This window comes from Hyperolius riggenbachi, chromosome 6, assembly GCF_040937935.1.
Source record: "Hyperolius riggenbachi isolate aHypRig1 chromosome 6, aHypRig1.pri, whole genome shotgun sequence".
NCBI lineage: Eukaryota > Metazoa > Chordata > Amphibia > Anura > Hyperoliidae > Hyperolius > Hyperolius riggenbachi.
In genome coordinates, this window is record NC_090651.1 from 353,304,550 (window position 1) to 353,321,765 (window position 17,216).

General features: G+C 43.5%; 1 protein-coding gene across 1 annotated transcript in view; it reads left to right on the forward strand.

The window, feature by feature from the left end:
* ARHGEF10L (Rho guanine nucleotide exchange factor 10 like) overlaps window positions 1-17,216 on the forward strand; it is a 176,564-nt gene that overhangs the window by 96,107 nt on the left and 63,241 nt on the right. Inside the window, exons 7-10 of the mRNA XM_068241707.1 lie at window positions 724-798; window positions 2,656-2,703; window positions 4,583-4,755; window positions 15,716-15,832. Coding sequence (XP_068097808.1) covers window positions 724-798; window positions 2,656-2,703; window positions 4,583-4,755; window positions 15,716-15,832 — 413 coding nt within the window. The remainder of the gene's footprint in view (window positions 1-723; window positions 799-2,655; window positions 2,704-4,582; window positions 4,756-15,715; window positions 15,833-17,216) is intronic.

Consider the following 17,216-nt stretch of genomic DNA (forward strand, 5'->3'; position numbering starts at 1 on the left):
TGATAATATGCAGAACCAGCCCCTGTGTCCTAACCGCATTCTTAAAATTAATCTCGGGTTCTCTTGAAGGGTCCTGGGTTAAGTTTCCATCAGGAGTGCTGCGTGGATTTTGGATGTTCTTCCCATGTTTCCTCCAGGCACCCCAGTTTCCTCCAACATACCAGAAAAACGTACTGGTGATATAATTGCCTTCCCCCACATTAGCTATAGACTGTGGGATGGACAATCTATCGGGAGATCCACCAGTAAAGCATGGGTGATGGGAATAGTGGAGATGGTCGGAGTCACCTGTTGGTTCTGTGTTGGTGAAAAAAACCCTCTCTAGCAGCAAGGAGCAACAGGAGCCAGCCAGTCAGGGGTTTTATATTGGTTTATTGCTAAGTGCACATGTGTTGTGTGCCAAGACTTTGTGCTTTGCTAATTAATTCAACTGTGCTATAATTAGCATTTTAATAAACGTGATGGGGAATAGAGGTTTTGTGACGTGATTGTTCCCCGGGGCGGTTGGTACAGATCGTGATGGTGACTCGCTGTTTGGAAAGGTTGCTCTGACCTGATATTTAGCACTCATCATGCAGGTATGTCTCTCTCTCTCTCCTCCTTGTGATGTCATCACCGGTGGCGGCGTCGTGCGGTCACATTCCAGGCGAGTGACGTGAGGACACGATGATCAGTAATCATTCATGTTAACGTTCGGCCCGCTTTGTCATTGTTTTGTTTCAGGCTTCTCATCATCACACAGCGTTCAAGACGGTGTCATCTACGACGACGTCCCCAGCGACCGCCAGAGCCAGGATGGTAAGACAGACCTTTTATTTATATATCGATGCAATCTGGGATATCTGTGAAGTGTGATATCGGCTCTGGGTGGAGTAACCCTTCAAAGACCTATCCCCTCCTGCTCCCCCCCCCTTCCCCCATGGTCATGATTTCTCCTCGCTTCCTGGGGGGGAGGGTCTGCCACTTCCTTACTTTGCCCCCCTACCAGTGTGCAGTGCCGGTGTAATGTCTGATTGCGCCGCCCGGAAGCTCCCCTCCACACTGAGTAGCACGCATGCTAAAATAATGAATATCTCCGCTTCCACACATCATACACTCCTCAAATTTTCAGGGTAGGGAGAGGATCCCCCGAATGACCTCTATGCCAAATTGCAGCCCCCGAGCCCCACTGGTTCAGGAGTTAGATTAGAGAAACCTATCTCGGGAACCAGTGGGGCTCGGGGGCTGCAAATTGGCATAGAGGTAGGTCAGGGGGTCCCCTCTCTACCCTGAAAATGTGGGCAGTGTAGGATGTAAGGAAGCGGAGATACTTAGTATTTTACCACCAGCAGCATAATTAAATAGGAACTGTGGCCGCACAGTATCCTACTGCGCATGCGGGGCAGCGCAAATTAACAGGCAGCGTAATCAGACACAACACCGGTTCTAGTAACAGTGGGGCATCAGGGCAAAATTAACCTCGGGACCCCCCAACAGACACCCCCCCCCCCCCCCCGACCAAAAAGCGGCATTAGGGGCCCTTTGTTGCAGTCAAATTTCCCATTCTGGGCCCCTGAGCCAGTTGCTGACCCTCCCAGCGTAACTGTGCTCCCCCGGGGCGCCTGCAGAGTCTTTGGAAGTGTAGTGTCTCATCTGCCCGCCGGCACAGGTGAGACGCTACTCTGCCAAAGACTCTGCAGGGGCCCCGGGGGAGCACAGTTAAAATGGGGGAGACACCTGAGGGGCACCTACAGGCTCTGGGGCCCTAGGGCGATTGCCCCCTTTGCCTCTATGGTAGCGCCGGCCCTGCCGGTGTGAGGTTTTTCTTGAATTCCCCTGTCCACCTTCAATGTGTTCAACACAAATTCCCCCATCACCCCTCTAGCTACCTGAGAAAAGTCTAATGCTACGTACACACTTGCGATAACTATCGTTTGCAAGGAACGATAGTTACCAGACGAACGATATTGGAAAGATTGGAATGCAACGATGGGATGCAGCGATCATCATACACATTTTAACGATCGTTCTCGCAGAAAAGAATGATCAGAAGGATATGTTGCGTACATATTTATATAAAATTAAAAAAAAAAACAATAACATTGAGTTACAATAGATACAAATATATGATTGTTAACTTGAAAACAAAGTTTAATTGAAATGAGCAATGTAACAATCTTTACGGCCGCGCTACAAAGGAAGTACTGAAGCTGGGCAGAATTCAACGCAGGCGCATTGGCCCTTGTAACGATCGTTCTCGGCCGATGTCTGTACACACTATAGTTTTGTAACGATTGTCGGTAGATACGATCCGTCAGGTTGGATATTTCCATCTTCCCGATGTCGTTCTTTTGTCGTTCGTGTTAATGATCGTTTGGTAAAGCTCTTTCCCCGATTGTCGGCGGAACGATCGTTAATTAGCTGTTTCAAACGACCGTAGTCGCCAGTGTGTACGCAGCATTAGGCTAGGATCACACTTGTCCATGCAGGAAAACTATCACTTTTTTTTTCCATTTTATGTTTTTTCCTGCGTTTGTTTTTTTCATGTGCGTTTTTCATGTGTTTGCATTTATCAATATTCATATTTAACAAGTAAAAAAAAAATACAATTCAAATTAGTTTTTACATTATTTGGTAAAAAAAAGTGCATCAAAAATACGTGTTTTTTCACCATAGGAAAGCATTGCATCCATTCTGCATACATATACAGAAAGAATGAGCTTGGTGAGCATCTTTAAATGCGTTTAAAAACCTATTTTTGTGCAGCCCATAGACCATCCTTATTTGCGTGTTTGCATGTGTTTTCAAAAGTCTGGCCCCCAGCTCAAAACGCAGTATCGGCTGTGCGAAAACACATTGAAAATTGCATGTGGAATTTGCATGGATAAGCGTGAATACTGCCCTAAACAATACCTATAATGACAAACCAAGATATGATTAAAGCACGCTACACAATTTTTACTTGTGCTTAGAAAGTCCTGATCAGTTGTGCCGATTGGGACAGGAATACACAAGTAAACAAGGGACAGAAGTTCCCTAAAAGAACCGCACCACTAAAAAATATCAATATAAATTCATCTTTATTCACAAAAATTAATAAAAACACTTAAAAACATACAGGGGTAGCCATGCCGAAAAAACAAGCCATCAATGGATAATATCAAATGGTAAAGTACATAATAACCATATGGCTTGAAATCCACATTACATAGTGACCAGTAAAACAATACTAATAATCAGGGATGGCACTGTGAAAAACTGCATAATACCCATAGCCACCCGCATAACAAATTGATGTGGTAAAAAACCAGTAGCAGCAGCAATATATACACGTGTGAACCAAAGATGTGTGCAAAATAGCAGTGCAAGGAGGATCCCAGTAGGAAAAAAGGGAGATTGTGCAAACAGCAGAACACGGAAAAAGTGCAATTAAGTGCATAGGACAGCGTAAAAACACTGAAGGAAAGGTGCTAGTGCTTACTGATAGAAGAGATCAGTAGAGGAAATGAAGCATGGCGTCCACCTATTTTCCTCTACTGATCTCTTCTATCAGTAACCACTAGCACCTTTCCTTCAGTGTTTTTACGCTGTCCTATGCACTTAATTGCACTTTTTCCGTGTTCTGCTGTTTGCACAATCTCCCTTTTTTCCTACTGGGATCCTCCTTGCACTGCTATTTTGCACACATCTTTGGTTCACACGTGTATATATTGCTGCTGCTACTGGTTTTTTACCACATCAATTTGTTATGCGGGTGGCTATGGGTATTATGCAGTTTTTCACAGTACCATCCGTGATTATTAGTATTGTTTTACTGGTCAGTATGTAATGTGGATTTCAAGCCATATGGTTATTATGTACTTTACCATTTGATATTATCCATTGATGGCTTGTTTTATTGGCATGGCTACCCCTGTATGTTTTTAAGTGTTTTTATTTATTTTTGTGAATAAAGATGAATTTATATTGATATTTTAGAGTGGTGCGGTTCTTTTAGGGAACTTCTGTCCCTTGTTTACTTGTGTTTTTGTTTTATTGTTCCTTTCTGCACACTCATTTACCATCATATTGACATGTATTGATGTGGTTGATGGTGCTTGCCCTACTTTGTGCGTGTTATGGGACAGAAATACAATCGCTCCAAAAATGCAGAGTGCAGTGCTGACTAGGGACAGCAAATGAGATGCAAACCATTCTAAGTTGATGCAGAATTATGTCCATTCTTTATGCAACTTTATAAAAGACCGATCGTACCCAATGAAATTGAAATTCATGTGGTCCATTGTTAAACTTTGTAGACAAGACACAGAACATTTATATTGCGCTTTTCTCCTGGTGGACTCAAAGCGCCAGAGCTGCAGCCACTAGGACACGCCCTATAGGCAGTATCAGTGTTAGGGAGTCTTGCCCAAGGTCTCCTTACTGAATAGGTGCCGGTTTACTTGAACAGGAAGAGCCGGGATTGGAACCCTGGTCTCCTGTGTTAGAGGCAGAGCCCTTACACAGTACACTATCCAGCTATCAACTTGGAATTATTTGCATTATTGTCTCAGGGGACAATCACCTCTAGTTCTACATCTCTGTGTAACTCCTCCTCCCGCAGGGCTGGGACACCACCTGATCTACGAGAACATAGAGCGTGACGGCTGCGCGGGGGACTTCGAGGACATCGGCTGGAGCTCCAGCGAGTTTGAGAGTTACAGCGAGGATTCGGAAGCCGAGGAGGTGGAGACTAAGCCGAAACTGGCCAAGCCCTTCGTAGCCTTCCAGCCTAAGGTACCACTTATGTCACATTACTGTAATATACTCTACGGTCATGTGACCTCTCCTAAAGAGCTCAGTCACAGCGCCAGCCAATCACGCTTCACTTCACAGATCTCCGGTCAGATGCCATTCCTGTTGGGAGTTGTGCTTGGAGGTTATTATTATAATAGAATTATTATTATTATTGTGTGTTCTTTACCTGGTCAAGCGGCGTCTTGTGCTGTCATAAGGTAGCCGCACACGATACAATTTAAAAAAAAAAATATTTTCAACTCGAGAGAATTGCAATCAATTTTTGGGATTGGTTGTGACATTCGAAGAATCTCACACCTGTGCTTCTTTTTTTTTGCCAATCATGAAAAAAAAAAAAATTATTTAATACTCTGAAAAAATGGCTCGGGTTTATAAATCAGGAAATTGAGTCTATCCTACACCATTCGATCTTCTGAAAAATTGCACAGATGTTTCTGTCACTCCCAATCGAGTTTAAAAAAAAAAAAAGGGAAATTCGATCAGATTTCTCACCTGAATAAGAAAAAAAAAAGCTTTTGGTTTTTCTGTACAACTGATCGTTTTTATTGAATTGCTGTAAAATTGGATCTGTTTATTGAATCCTCTGTGTGTATTGCCACCACCCAGTTCACACTGGCATGTGTAAGAAGTGATTCATGGCAAGGATCAGTTTTTAAAAGGCTCAGTTAAAGCGGGCCTCATTGTAAATATGTGTGTTTTATAAAGTGCACCTGTCATTAGCGGGAACTGCTGATTTCTTGTCTGTGATTTTTTTTCTAAGTCACTCCCTTGAAGTAAGTACACAGATCAGTGAGCTGCAAATAATTTCATGAGAGGGCCCTTTTCCACTAGAAAGCGCAATCGCAAGTGCGCCGTGCAGCTGTGAGGAAAAAACACGATCGCACTGAGGAAATAACGCAGGCCGACGATTGCGTTCAGGCAAAAAATGAACTGCGCTATTGAAAAAAAATACAAAACCATGTTAGGCTGAAAACAGCAGAGAGCTTTTTTTGGCTGTTTTCGTTCTTACAAAAAACACGTCCATTGACTTGCATTAAAATCACAGTAAAATGTTTAGAAAGATCGCGGCAATTTTGCTGCAATTTTACCGCGATTTTAAGGCAGTGGGGGCGTCTTTTTTTTTTTTTTTTTTTTTAAACGAGACAAAAAACTTTCTCTGGTATGTCTTCAGCCTAAATTGCGGGGCTATTGCAATCGGCAATACGGCTTTTTGAATTGGATCTCAGCTAGTGGTAAAGGACCCTTACATGTGATGTGCAGCTTGGAATTGGGCCAATAAAAATTGGGTGGGCAATTCTAGAGTTTACTGTTGGTGGCTTGGGGGAACAGCTGGGACATGCCTACGATTTGTTCAGTTGATCACCCTCGCTAGAACATCTGCTGATTTCATACACAGATTGGTGTAGATTGTGTTTTGGTGTTTACACACATCCAAATTTGATTGGCCAATAGCCGACCAATTTTACCACCTCCGTGTAATATGAGGGCCAACAGATTTGAATACTATGAACAATGGGACAAACACCCGCCAATCCCGTCATACTATGCCGCAGTTGCAATACAGGTCTCATCCACTAGAGACTTCTGGAGGCTAATCCACTGTGAGTACAGGAAAGGCTTAAGATTAGTTGGTATGCCCATAGATTATACAATCTGTAAAATAGATTTCGATTTTGCACTGTAAATCAAGGGTAATGCTTCCACTGCACTCCATTTTGAAAACGAGGCAAAGAGACCACCACTGGCTATTTCTAAAAAGGAATGAACGGTTAATTGCAACAATCAAAATTGGATGTGTAAACGCACCCTTAAAGAGACTCAGTAACAAAATTTTAAGCCTTATTTCTTCTATCCTATAATTTCCTATACCTGTTCTAATGTGCTCTGTCTTACTGCAGCCTTTCCTAGTTGCACAGTGGCTGTATTATTTCTGTTATATGATCTAATCTTCTCTCCTCTGTCGGGCTCAGGCAGTCAGGCTGGAATGTGCTGTGCTGCTTGTGATTGGCTAGACACACCCTCTCCAGGCCCCCTGCACACTCTGTATGACACACACACTCAGCTCTTCTCAGCGTATCACTTGCTATGTCTTTTGTTTGTAAACACTGGATAAAAATGGCAATTACAAGCCAGGATTGCAGCAGGGAGTGGCAGAAACGGCACAGAAGGGGCCCAGGAGAACATAATGAATAGAATGGGGTATGCTTTTTATTGTAAGAATTTTACAGTACAGATTCTCTTTAAAGCCTGGTACACACTTTCTATGAGGATTGGCCAATCGCTGACTAATTTTACCACCAAGTGTAGTATGAGAGTTTACCTACACAATCTACTCCTACTACATGGTATTACTGTTATGATTGGTCAGTGATTGCCCAATCATAATTGAAGGTGTGTACCAGGCTTTATAGACGTTTATCTATTGAAAACCTTTGCCATGTGGTTTCTGTTGATGCCGGTTATACAAACATTTTCTTTCACCATTCATAATGGTCGCTCTGTGAACAAATCTGTCACAATGCTAAAAGCTGCCACAGTTAGCACTGCAGCGACATGTCCCATGATCATCTACCCGGCTTCTGAGGACTGGTGACAAGATATTGGTCGCCAGCTATATTTAGGCCTCTAACAATGTCTTGCGGCTGATGTAATCCTTCGGCACAGGACAGGAGGCGCTCTCCTAGCGGCGGGGGCGATCTATAAATAGAGGGGAGGAATGCTGCTCTGCAAGTCACACATAATGTCCCCCCCGGGCTCTGCATACAACAATACAGCCTCAGCTCTCTCTGTCACAAAGATGACAAAGTCCAGGAAGACTAATATCACAACATATCAGACAACAGCACTACGGGTTCACTGAGAGCCTGCGCAGAGCCGTGCATACACTGCCATAGGAAGCGTAAAGGGAACCCGAGGTTGAAGGGATATGGAGGCAGACATGTTTATTTCCTTTTAAATAATGCACATTGCCTAGCTGCCCTGCTGATCCACTGCCTCTAATGCTGGGATTACACGTTACGTTTTTCGCTTTTGATTCTCTGCGCGATCTATTAGCCATTCAATTCTTATCTTCCGCTCGTTTTTCTTATATTTTTTTCCATTCATTTCTATGAGAAATCGAGCAAAACAGAATCGAGCGGAGAATCGGACATGTCGGAATTTCATCATCGAAGACATCTATCGGAACGACTCTCCACAAAAAAATGTAACGTCTATTCCCAGCATAATACTTTAAGCCATAGACCCGAAACGAGCATATGCAGATCACGTGTTTATGACAGATCTGACAAGATTACCTGCATGCTTGTTTCAGGTGTGTCATTTACACCCTACTGACCAGAAAGATCAGCAGAACTGCCAGGCAACTTGTATTATTTAAAAGGAAATAAATATGGCAGCTTTCATAAGACTCACTCCTCGGGTTCCTTTTAATTGTAGAATTTTGTACAATTGCAATCTCCATAGCAATTTGCGATGTCCCTCAGTTTGGTAGAAAAATTGCTTTGTACAGTGATTGAAAAGCCATTTTGCAGCGATCCTGTACTTTGTATTAAAGTGCAAGCTCCAAAATTGCTGCAGGCACCGCCATTGTGATCTAAGGAAAATTGCAGTTGCTCCTATTGTATCCCCTCCATTGACTTTCACTTACCTTAAAGAGAAACTCCGACCAAGAATTGAACTTTATCCCAATCAGTAGCTGATACCCCCCTTTACATGAGAAATCTATTCTTTTTCACAAACAGACCATCAGGGGGCGCTGTATGGCTGATATTGTGGTGAAACCCCTCCCACAAAGAAATTCTGAGTACTACTCTTGGCAGTTTCCTGTCTGTGAACCTTGCTGCATTGTGGGAAATAGCTTTTTACAGCTGTTTCCAACTGCCAAAAAAGCATGCAGCAGCTACATCATCTGCCAACAGTAAAAATGTCACCATGTAATAAATGTCAGAATATAAATCAGGGATTTAAAAGATTTTACAATGGGCAAACACTGACCAAATCATTTATACATAATTATGGTAAAAATGAAGCACTTTTTTATTACATTATTTTCACTGTAGTTCCTCTTTAAGATGGCCACTAATGATACAATTTTCTGAACGATCGTTTATTAAAGATTCTTTGTATGAACGATCGGAAATGATCACTTGGGACCACCAATGGTCAAAAATTTCCTATCCAATCAGATTTATGAAATTGATCTGATTTTCGTATTTATCCCGTCAATATGATCGGATTGGATAGGAGATTTTTGTCCAATCTTTTGTAAAAGATCGTTTAGCAAATTGTATCGTTAGCGGCTACCTCTACGCTATTGGAATCTGAAAGCGCTATAGTGACCCCCGGGCCTTAGGCAGGGAACACACTTGACTGTTTTCGTGCGTGTTTTCTGCACAGAAAAACTCAAGTTAATCAATGGGTTAGTTCACACTTAATATGTTGTTTGCGCACAGAAAAAAAACAGACATTCTGCATGATGACTCTGCACGTTTCTGTCAGTTTTCTCTATTAATTACATCAGCTGCTGTAAAAAAATGTGCGCATTTTCCTGCCTAGAAACACAGAAAACATACACTAGGAATCCAGCGCAGGAGATCTGGGCGCAGCCGGCGCCACCTTAGACCGTAATAGGAATTACGACTATAGCGGCGCATAGGGAGTAACTTCGGTGCCGTCAGAAGACAGAGCTGAAGTTACTTTTAAAACACTGTAATTTGGCCGCCAGCAATCGCTGGAAGCCAAATTACGTATTTCCCTACCATCCACGTGGGCCTGGAGAGGGAATAGTAATTACCGCCGCCGGGAGTTGTGCAGGAGCAGGGTTAGCCATACATCGGCTGTATCCTGCGCCCAAGTCTACTGGCGGCTTTTTCATAGGTACGCAGAAAAACGTGCGGAGAAAACTGAAAGGCAAGTGTGTTCCCTGCCCTAATCTGTAAACTCAGCGTAATCCCCTCTGTAAGGAACAGACCCCCCTCATTCCTGGAGTGGCCGGCGGATGTACACTGCGCGTCTTTACTTGGAATGAATGGAGTTATTTTCAGAATGACACTTCTGTCGCTCTCACGCCGTCATCTTCCAGAATTCAAAGAAAACAAAACTCCTGTGCAGAGGAAGAGGAAGCCATGCGCTGTGTAGTAATAGGTGGGGGTGTCTGCGGCCCCCGATCCGCTGGAAGGAAAATCCCCCCCAGCAGAAGGGGAAACGCTCCTTGTCTTTCATCACTTGTGCAGTAGAAGCGGTCGCTGACCTGCGGAGAAATCCGAGGTGATGGCGACTCTCTTGCCTTTTATATGCAGCCTAAATAAGTCTAGTCCGAATGCACCAACTGCATTTGATTGGCTCAGTTTAAAGTGGACCTGAACTCTTGCACAGAACAGAAGGAAAACCTAGAGAATTGCGCCTTGTATGTATTTAGAAAGTTTAGACTGTCTAATTCCCCCTCATCTGTGATTAATCACAAGTGTAATTTAATCTCTCAGCTGTGTGAGCTGGCTGCCTCGGCAGAGCAGCTAGTTTGTACACACAGGATGTTACCCCTATGTCTGCTTCCATGAAAGCAGGAAGTAGACACATTGCAGATTTATTGCAGGATTTGTATCAGCTGTAACAAAGAAATATTTTCTGTAAAGGCAATTATGCTGTTGCTTATCTTTTAGCGCAGTGAGGAAGTTCTGAGTTCAGGTCCGCTTTAAGGCACGAGACCCACTAGGGAAATTGTGCAAGTGCCTTTTGCAGCGAACCCCAGATTGATTGCAATCGTGACTCTCGGAGTATGGGAGCTAAACTGTACAGCGCATCCAATTTACGGGGGGTGAGATGGTTCCCCCTTCATGAATAAAGTTTACTAGCTGATTGCCCGCCGTTGCCTGTGTATGTATTTGGCTAGTGTTGGCTCCACCCACCTTTCCTAACCTTAACACACAAACACTCAATGACCAAGTTTGTGAGCTTTGTGGTCTTTGGCATCAATAATTTGCATTGAAATGAAACAAATCTGGCTGTTTGTGGCTCCACCCCCTTTTCTGAATTTGAACCCCAGTCACCCAATGACCAACTGTAGCAGGTTAACAGTGCAAGAATGGCAGCAATTACATATTCCCATTGAAAATCAATAGGTGAATTATGATTGGCTTTTGTAGGCTCCACCCACTTTATTTATTATTGGAATATTAATTCCAGTCCCCCAGTGACCAACTGTGCGAAAAGTTTGAGAGCCCAACAGTGTAAGAATGGCTGCAGTTTACATTTCCCAGTGAAATGTGTATTTGTCTCCGCCCCCTTTTTGGTTAAGGGAATAAAAAGTATCCTATACGTTATTCCAGGTAATGTACTATGTGTGTGCCAAATTTCATTCAAATCCGTTCAGCTATTTTTGCGCGATCGAGTAACAAACGTCCGAACTTTCCCATTTATTATATTAGTAGGATATTCTCTCCAAGTATCCCGATGTCCTGCTTTCCACTGTAGCCCCGCCCCCGAGTAGAAGAGGTCACAGGTGCCTCTCCAATCAGAGAAGCACCTGTGACCTCTTCTACTTGGGGGAGGGGCTATGGGCAGAAGCAAGACATAGGGACAAGGAATAAGTGTCCTAAACTTAAAGATGAACTCCAGTGAAAATAATGTAATAAAAAAAGTGCTTAATTTTTTACAATAATTATATATAAATGATTTAGTCAGTGTTTGCATATTGTAAAATCTTTCCTCTCCCTGATTTACATTCTGACATTTATCACATGGTGACATTTTTACTGCTGGCAGGTGATGTAGCTGCTGCTTGCTTTTTTGGCAGTTGGAAACAGCTGTAAACAGCTATTTCCCACAATGCAGCAAGGTTCACAGACAGGAAACTGCCAGGAGTACCACGGTCCTCAGTTTCTTGTGGGAGGGGTTTCACCTTTGAAAAGCGATTCAGAAGTTATTTGGCAGCGCTCATATACTTTGTATTGGAGTGCAGACGGCCCCAAAATGCTGCAGGACCTGTGATAGTGATTTGCCCTGATCACAATCGTCCCTGTGGGTCTCACGCCATTCTCTTTCATTGGCAAAGCATTGTTTGGAATTGCCAGAAATCGCCAGTGATCTGAAAATGATGCAAAGGCGTTTGAATGGGTCCTACTCCCAGCCCTAACGCTGCACACAAATTGGAACACAATTTGCCTCGGGTCAGAAACAAAATAGCATCTCGTTGATGATCTGCACTCTGAGGGCTGCTGCACACCGGAGCGGTTCTGAAGCGTTTGCAGCGGGAAAACCGCTTGGCTAATGAATGTGAATGGGATGGTGCACATCAGAGCGGGTCGTTTTTCCCCCAAACGCAAACTCGGGGGCTGCAGCATTTTTTAGATTTCTGAGGCGTTTCTGCCTCAATGTTAAAGTATAGGAAAGTGGAAAACCGCTCTAAAAAACGCTAGATCAGAGCGGTTTTCCAGGTGTTTTTGTTACAGTAGCTGTTCAGTAACATCTTTACTGTAACAATATTTGGGTACTTATACGTTAGCCGGGTGCATCCGGCAGGTGGCGCTGTTGATGTTAATTCCAATCATAATTACTTCACGTCGACCTGTGAATGTAAACCGCCGGATGCGCCCGGCTTAAACAGATCAAGCCGCAGGCTTGCTTCGTGTCTCGCTCTTCTCCCCCTCTTGCCCTCTCTCCTATAGAACACTGGGGAGGGGACATGCGTGTCCCCCCAGAGTCGTTCATCGCAATGCCGCGACGAACGACTCTGGGGGGACACGCATGTCCCCTCCCCAAGGCTTATACGAGAGAGGGCAAGAGGGGGAGGAGAGCGAGACACTCACGAAGCAACCCGGCGGCTTGATCTGTTTAAGCCGGGCGCATCCGGCGGTTTACATTCACAGGTTTACGTGAAGTAATTATGATTGGAATTAACATCAACAGCGCCACCTGCCGGATGCGCCCGGCCAATATTTGTAATCTGCTACACAAAAACGCTCCAAAAAACAATTGCTAGCGTTCACGCTAAACGCTAGCGATTGCGATTCAGCTTCAAGTTCCAAATTCTCCCAGCGATTGCGATCGCAATTTTGCTATGGAATGCACTGCATAGCAAAATCGTGGCAAAAATTGCTCAGCATCGCGATGAAGTAAAAAACAAATCGCAGTAGTGGAAATTGCCTACCGCGATTCCTATGTTATTTGGCAAACCGTAGCGATTTAAAAATCGGTGGCATTTTGCGATTCAGCATCGCAATCGCCGCTAGTGGAAAAAGGCCCTTAGAAAACCTCTCTGAACATGCCTAGAATCGCTCTGAAATCTGCTTCGAAAACCTCTAGCGTTTTGCAGGTCTTCTAGCAGTTTTTGGTGTGCACTGGCCCTGAAAGTGTAAAATAGCATTGTGTGAGGGTAAGGACTACAGTACCACCTCCAGGACGATTAGAGGTACTGCAACACAGCTCTTTCTCCAATGTATCAAGTGTCCTATTTGTTTTGTAACCTGCCCAACAGCAATTTGCACAGCTACAAATAGAAGTACAGTAGTGTTATTGTTGTTGTTGCTATCAATAATAAATATAGTAATAATCATTATATGCATTTGTATAGTGTATAACTAGAATGTGTTTGTAGTCTCATTGTTAAATTGCTGTAAACTTATATCTGCGCTGAACAACTCCATATTTTTATAATGTAGAGCTAGCTCAAATAGCATTACTTTGCAACCTTGGCAACAGTGCTGTTTGGAGTACTGACTGCTCTTAAAATTCCACTTTGCTGCATGAGTGAGGAGCTGTACAGTGCAGGAGCCAGTGTTAGTTATTTTCAGGACAGGTCTATCAGCAGATAAAACAGAGTTATCAGAATGATAGAAGATTTACTATTGATCATTGCGGTATGTGGAGCAGAACTGAAAGTCTGATTAGACTGACTGGATCATTTCAATGGGGGAGAGTGTTGATGTGAGGCAGTTTTAACGTTACTAACAAGGAGACTGATTAGCAGCACAGGATTCGGCATATAACCGTTATACTCACCTATCTCCCCCTGGTTTGGCTTCAGCACCTAATACAGTCCTTCCTTCCTGTCCTGGCAGATTAACCACTTTGTGTCTACACCTTGTTTCCCCCTTGTCTTAGCTATGTCTCTATTTAATCAGCAGTAACTTTATCCCTACTTATGACACCTAAAAGGGAATATTTGTTCCCTGAGCCAATAAGATTGATTTTTACCTTAAAAATGCTTTTATTTTCTCAGTTCTAAAAATTGCAGCATTATATCAGAATCAAATATCCTCACCATGAATTGTGACAGGAACATAATCTAAGTTTTGTGATAAAGGGTAGAAATAGCCAAACAAAATTTGTGTTTTTAACTACAGTAGCACTTTTTATTTTTAAACTGGAAATGGTAAAACTGAGAAATATTTTTTGTCCTCTTTTTTCCTAATAAAATGCATAGAAAACAAGATTGTTCTGGGGAAAGAAAATTCACTGAAAGTTTTGTTTGTCTTGAAAAAAAACAAAACAAAACACAAAATATTTAATTCACCAATTAGTGCAGCAGATAGTGCCGGAGGTTTTGCACAGGAACAAACCCATTCATGCACAGCTGTGCTTCTGCTACAAGAGGTATATCTACGTCCTCGCGGCTTAGATGAAGTCACAGAGAACATAGATATGCCGAACTGAGGCTAAAGTGCTTGAATTCCTCCGGGCAATGACACAGCCCTCCCATCCCAGCAGATATGTTAAAGGACACTTGAAGTAAGAGGGATATGGAGGCTGCCATATTTATTTCCTTTTAAACAATACCAGTTGCCTGGTAGTCCCGGGTCAGTGCCAAATGCTTAGTTACCGCTCCGTAGATGTCTTAAGGGTGTCCATTAATGGTACAATATTTTCCTCAGATGCGATTTGATCAGATTTTTTATGATCGATTTGTACAGAAAGCCACGCAGTATGTGGAGGAAATTGATGTGAAATGAATCTCTGGTCGATTGAAATACAGAATTTTCTCGATCCAAATGTTGGATTGTATGATGTTATCTGAAGAGAGAGAGGCGCCCTTCTCATCCTGTTTATGGGAACAATCGTTAATTACCTTCTATTGCCTACAGTCCCGCTAATCTGGTCTAATGATCGCATCTGAGGAAAGGTTGTATGGTTAACGGTCACCTTTAGATATGGGCAAGCGTTGCATGTTGTGTTATAACACTAGACGGTTATTAAGATCAAAGGACAACTGAAGTGAGAGCTATATGGAGGCTGCCATATGTATTTCCTTTTAAACAATACCAGTTGCCTGGCAGCCCTGCTGATCTGTTTGGCTGCAGTAGTGTCTGAATCACACCAGAAACAAGCATGCAGCTAATCTTCTCAGATCTGACAATGGCAGAAACACCTGATCTGCTGCATGCTTGTTCAGGGTCTATGACTAAAAGTATTAGAGGCAGAGGATCAGCAGGATAGCCAGGCAACTGGTATTGCTTGAAAGGAAATAAATATGGCAGCCTCCATATCCCTCTCTCTTCAGTTGTCCTTTAACGCACAGAGCTGTTGCGTTTTGTGTTGGTGTAACCAGGCTTGGCATGCTATAAATCCTGATGCTATATTAACCTGTAAAACACAGCTCCAGACAATCCCTGTTCATGGGAACTGTTTAGAGGGTTGAGAAAAGCAGTCAAAAGATCCCTCATTTTACAGGGGAAATCTGATCGGTGGTTTGGAAATTCCAGGCTTTCACCCGTCTCAAGCAGGTAAATGTTTTTATGGCCATGTGCCGGTTGGAAAGATTCCTTCACTTCCTGCCCCCCATGACATCACAGGAAGCGCAGGGATCTCGTCCTGGATCTGTGCAGGATTGATAGAAAGGCTTTGTCTGGAGCTGTGTGGTGTGGCTGCTGATCCTTACTGCTTGGCTTACGCATCATGCTGTGCTGTCTCTTCTGTCTGTCCCCCGCCTGCCTGCCTGCCACAGCTGTCCCCGGACCTTAGTAGACTGAAGGAGAGGTACAGCCGCACTAAGAGGGATCTCCTGGCTCTCAGGGTCAGGAGGAGGGATGTCCGAGAGCTCAAACAGAGATATGACTGCAAGGTAAAGCACTCCGTCTGTGTGGCCATCTCACCGGATCCCATACTATCCAACCATCATAGTGTGTACATCCATCTCACCAGATCCCGCACCGTCCAACCATCATAGTGTGTGTGTGTCCATGTCACCAGATCCCAGGATCCCGTACCATCCAACCACCATAGTTTGTGTCCATCTCACCGGATCCCGGGATCTCGACCATCCAACCACCATACTGTGTGCCCATCTCTCCAGATTCCGGGATCCCGTACCATCCAACCACCATAGTGTGTGCCCATATCACCAGATCCCGGGATCCCGACCATCCAACCACCATAGTGTGTGCCCAGCGCACTGAATGCCATACAATCCAACCACCATAGTGTGTGTCCATCTCACCGTATCCTTCCATCCAACCATTATAGTGTGTGCCCATATCACCAGATCCCATAGCATCCACCATGAAGATCCCAACTCACATCACATGGTCACATCCCATGCATGTTTTCCATTTTCTACTACAGCTTATATTTCAGCGTTTTAAGAAGGCTCGAGAGGAATAGCATATCATTATTTATTCTCTACCTTTTTAAAGAGACTCTGTAACAAAATTTTCAGCCTTATTTCTTCTATATTATAAGTTCCATTACCTGTTCTAATGTGGTCTGTCTTACTGCAGCCTTTTCTTAGTTGCACAGTGGCTGTATTATCTCTGTTATATAATCTAATCTTCTTTCCTCTGACGGCTTTGTCGGGCTCAGGCACTCAGGCAGGAATTTGCTGGTCTGCTTGTGATAGGATAGAAGCTATACACACCCTCTCCACGCCCCCTGCAGGCTCGGTATGAGTCACAGACTGATTTCCTCTCAGCCTATAACATGCCATGTCTTTTGTTTGTAAACACTGCCTAAAACTGGCAATTACAAGCCAGGATTGCAGCAGGGAGTGGCAGAAACAGCACAGAGGGGCCCAGGAGAACATAATGAATAGAATGGTTTGCTTTTTATTGTAAGGATTTTAGAGTACAGATTCTCTTTAAGCTCCAAGCACTGCATACATTTTGCACCCTTTACCAGAAGTTCTGCCCATTTTAATCATCCTGTCAGTATTTATCACATCTAAGTTATGCAGTTTCTGGCGCTACTGACACATACTCAGTACCTAAACTGAATCCATCTAGCCACAAGACCTGTATAATTCATAGATGTCGGTAATTGAGGGTTGAGCTGACAACACTGATTTTAAAACAAAGCAGAGTATTGTTGAAAGTTTGTTAAAATGCACCCGGTAATACATTATGTGGGAGATTGGAAGTAAAATAACAGCAAGCTGTCACAGTACCCCCATTGCTGTAAGGGGAGGAGTTACGCAAATTTAGCGTTCGCCAGTGTAAAATTAGGTACACACC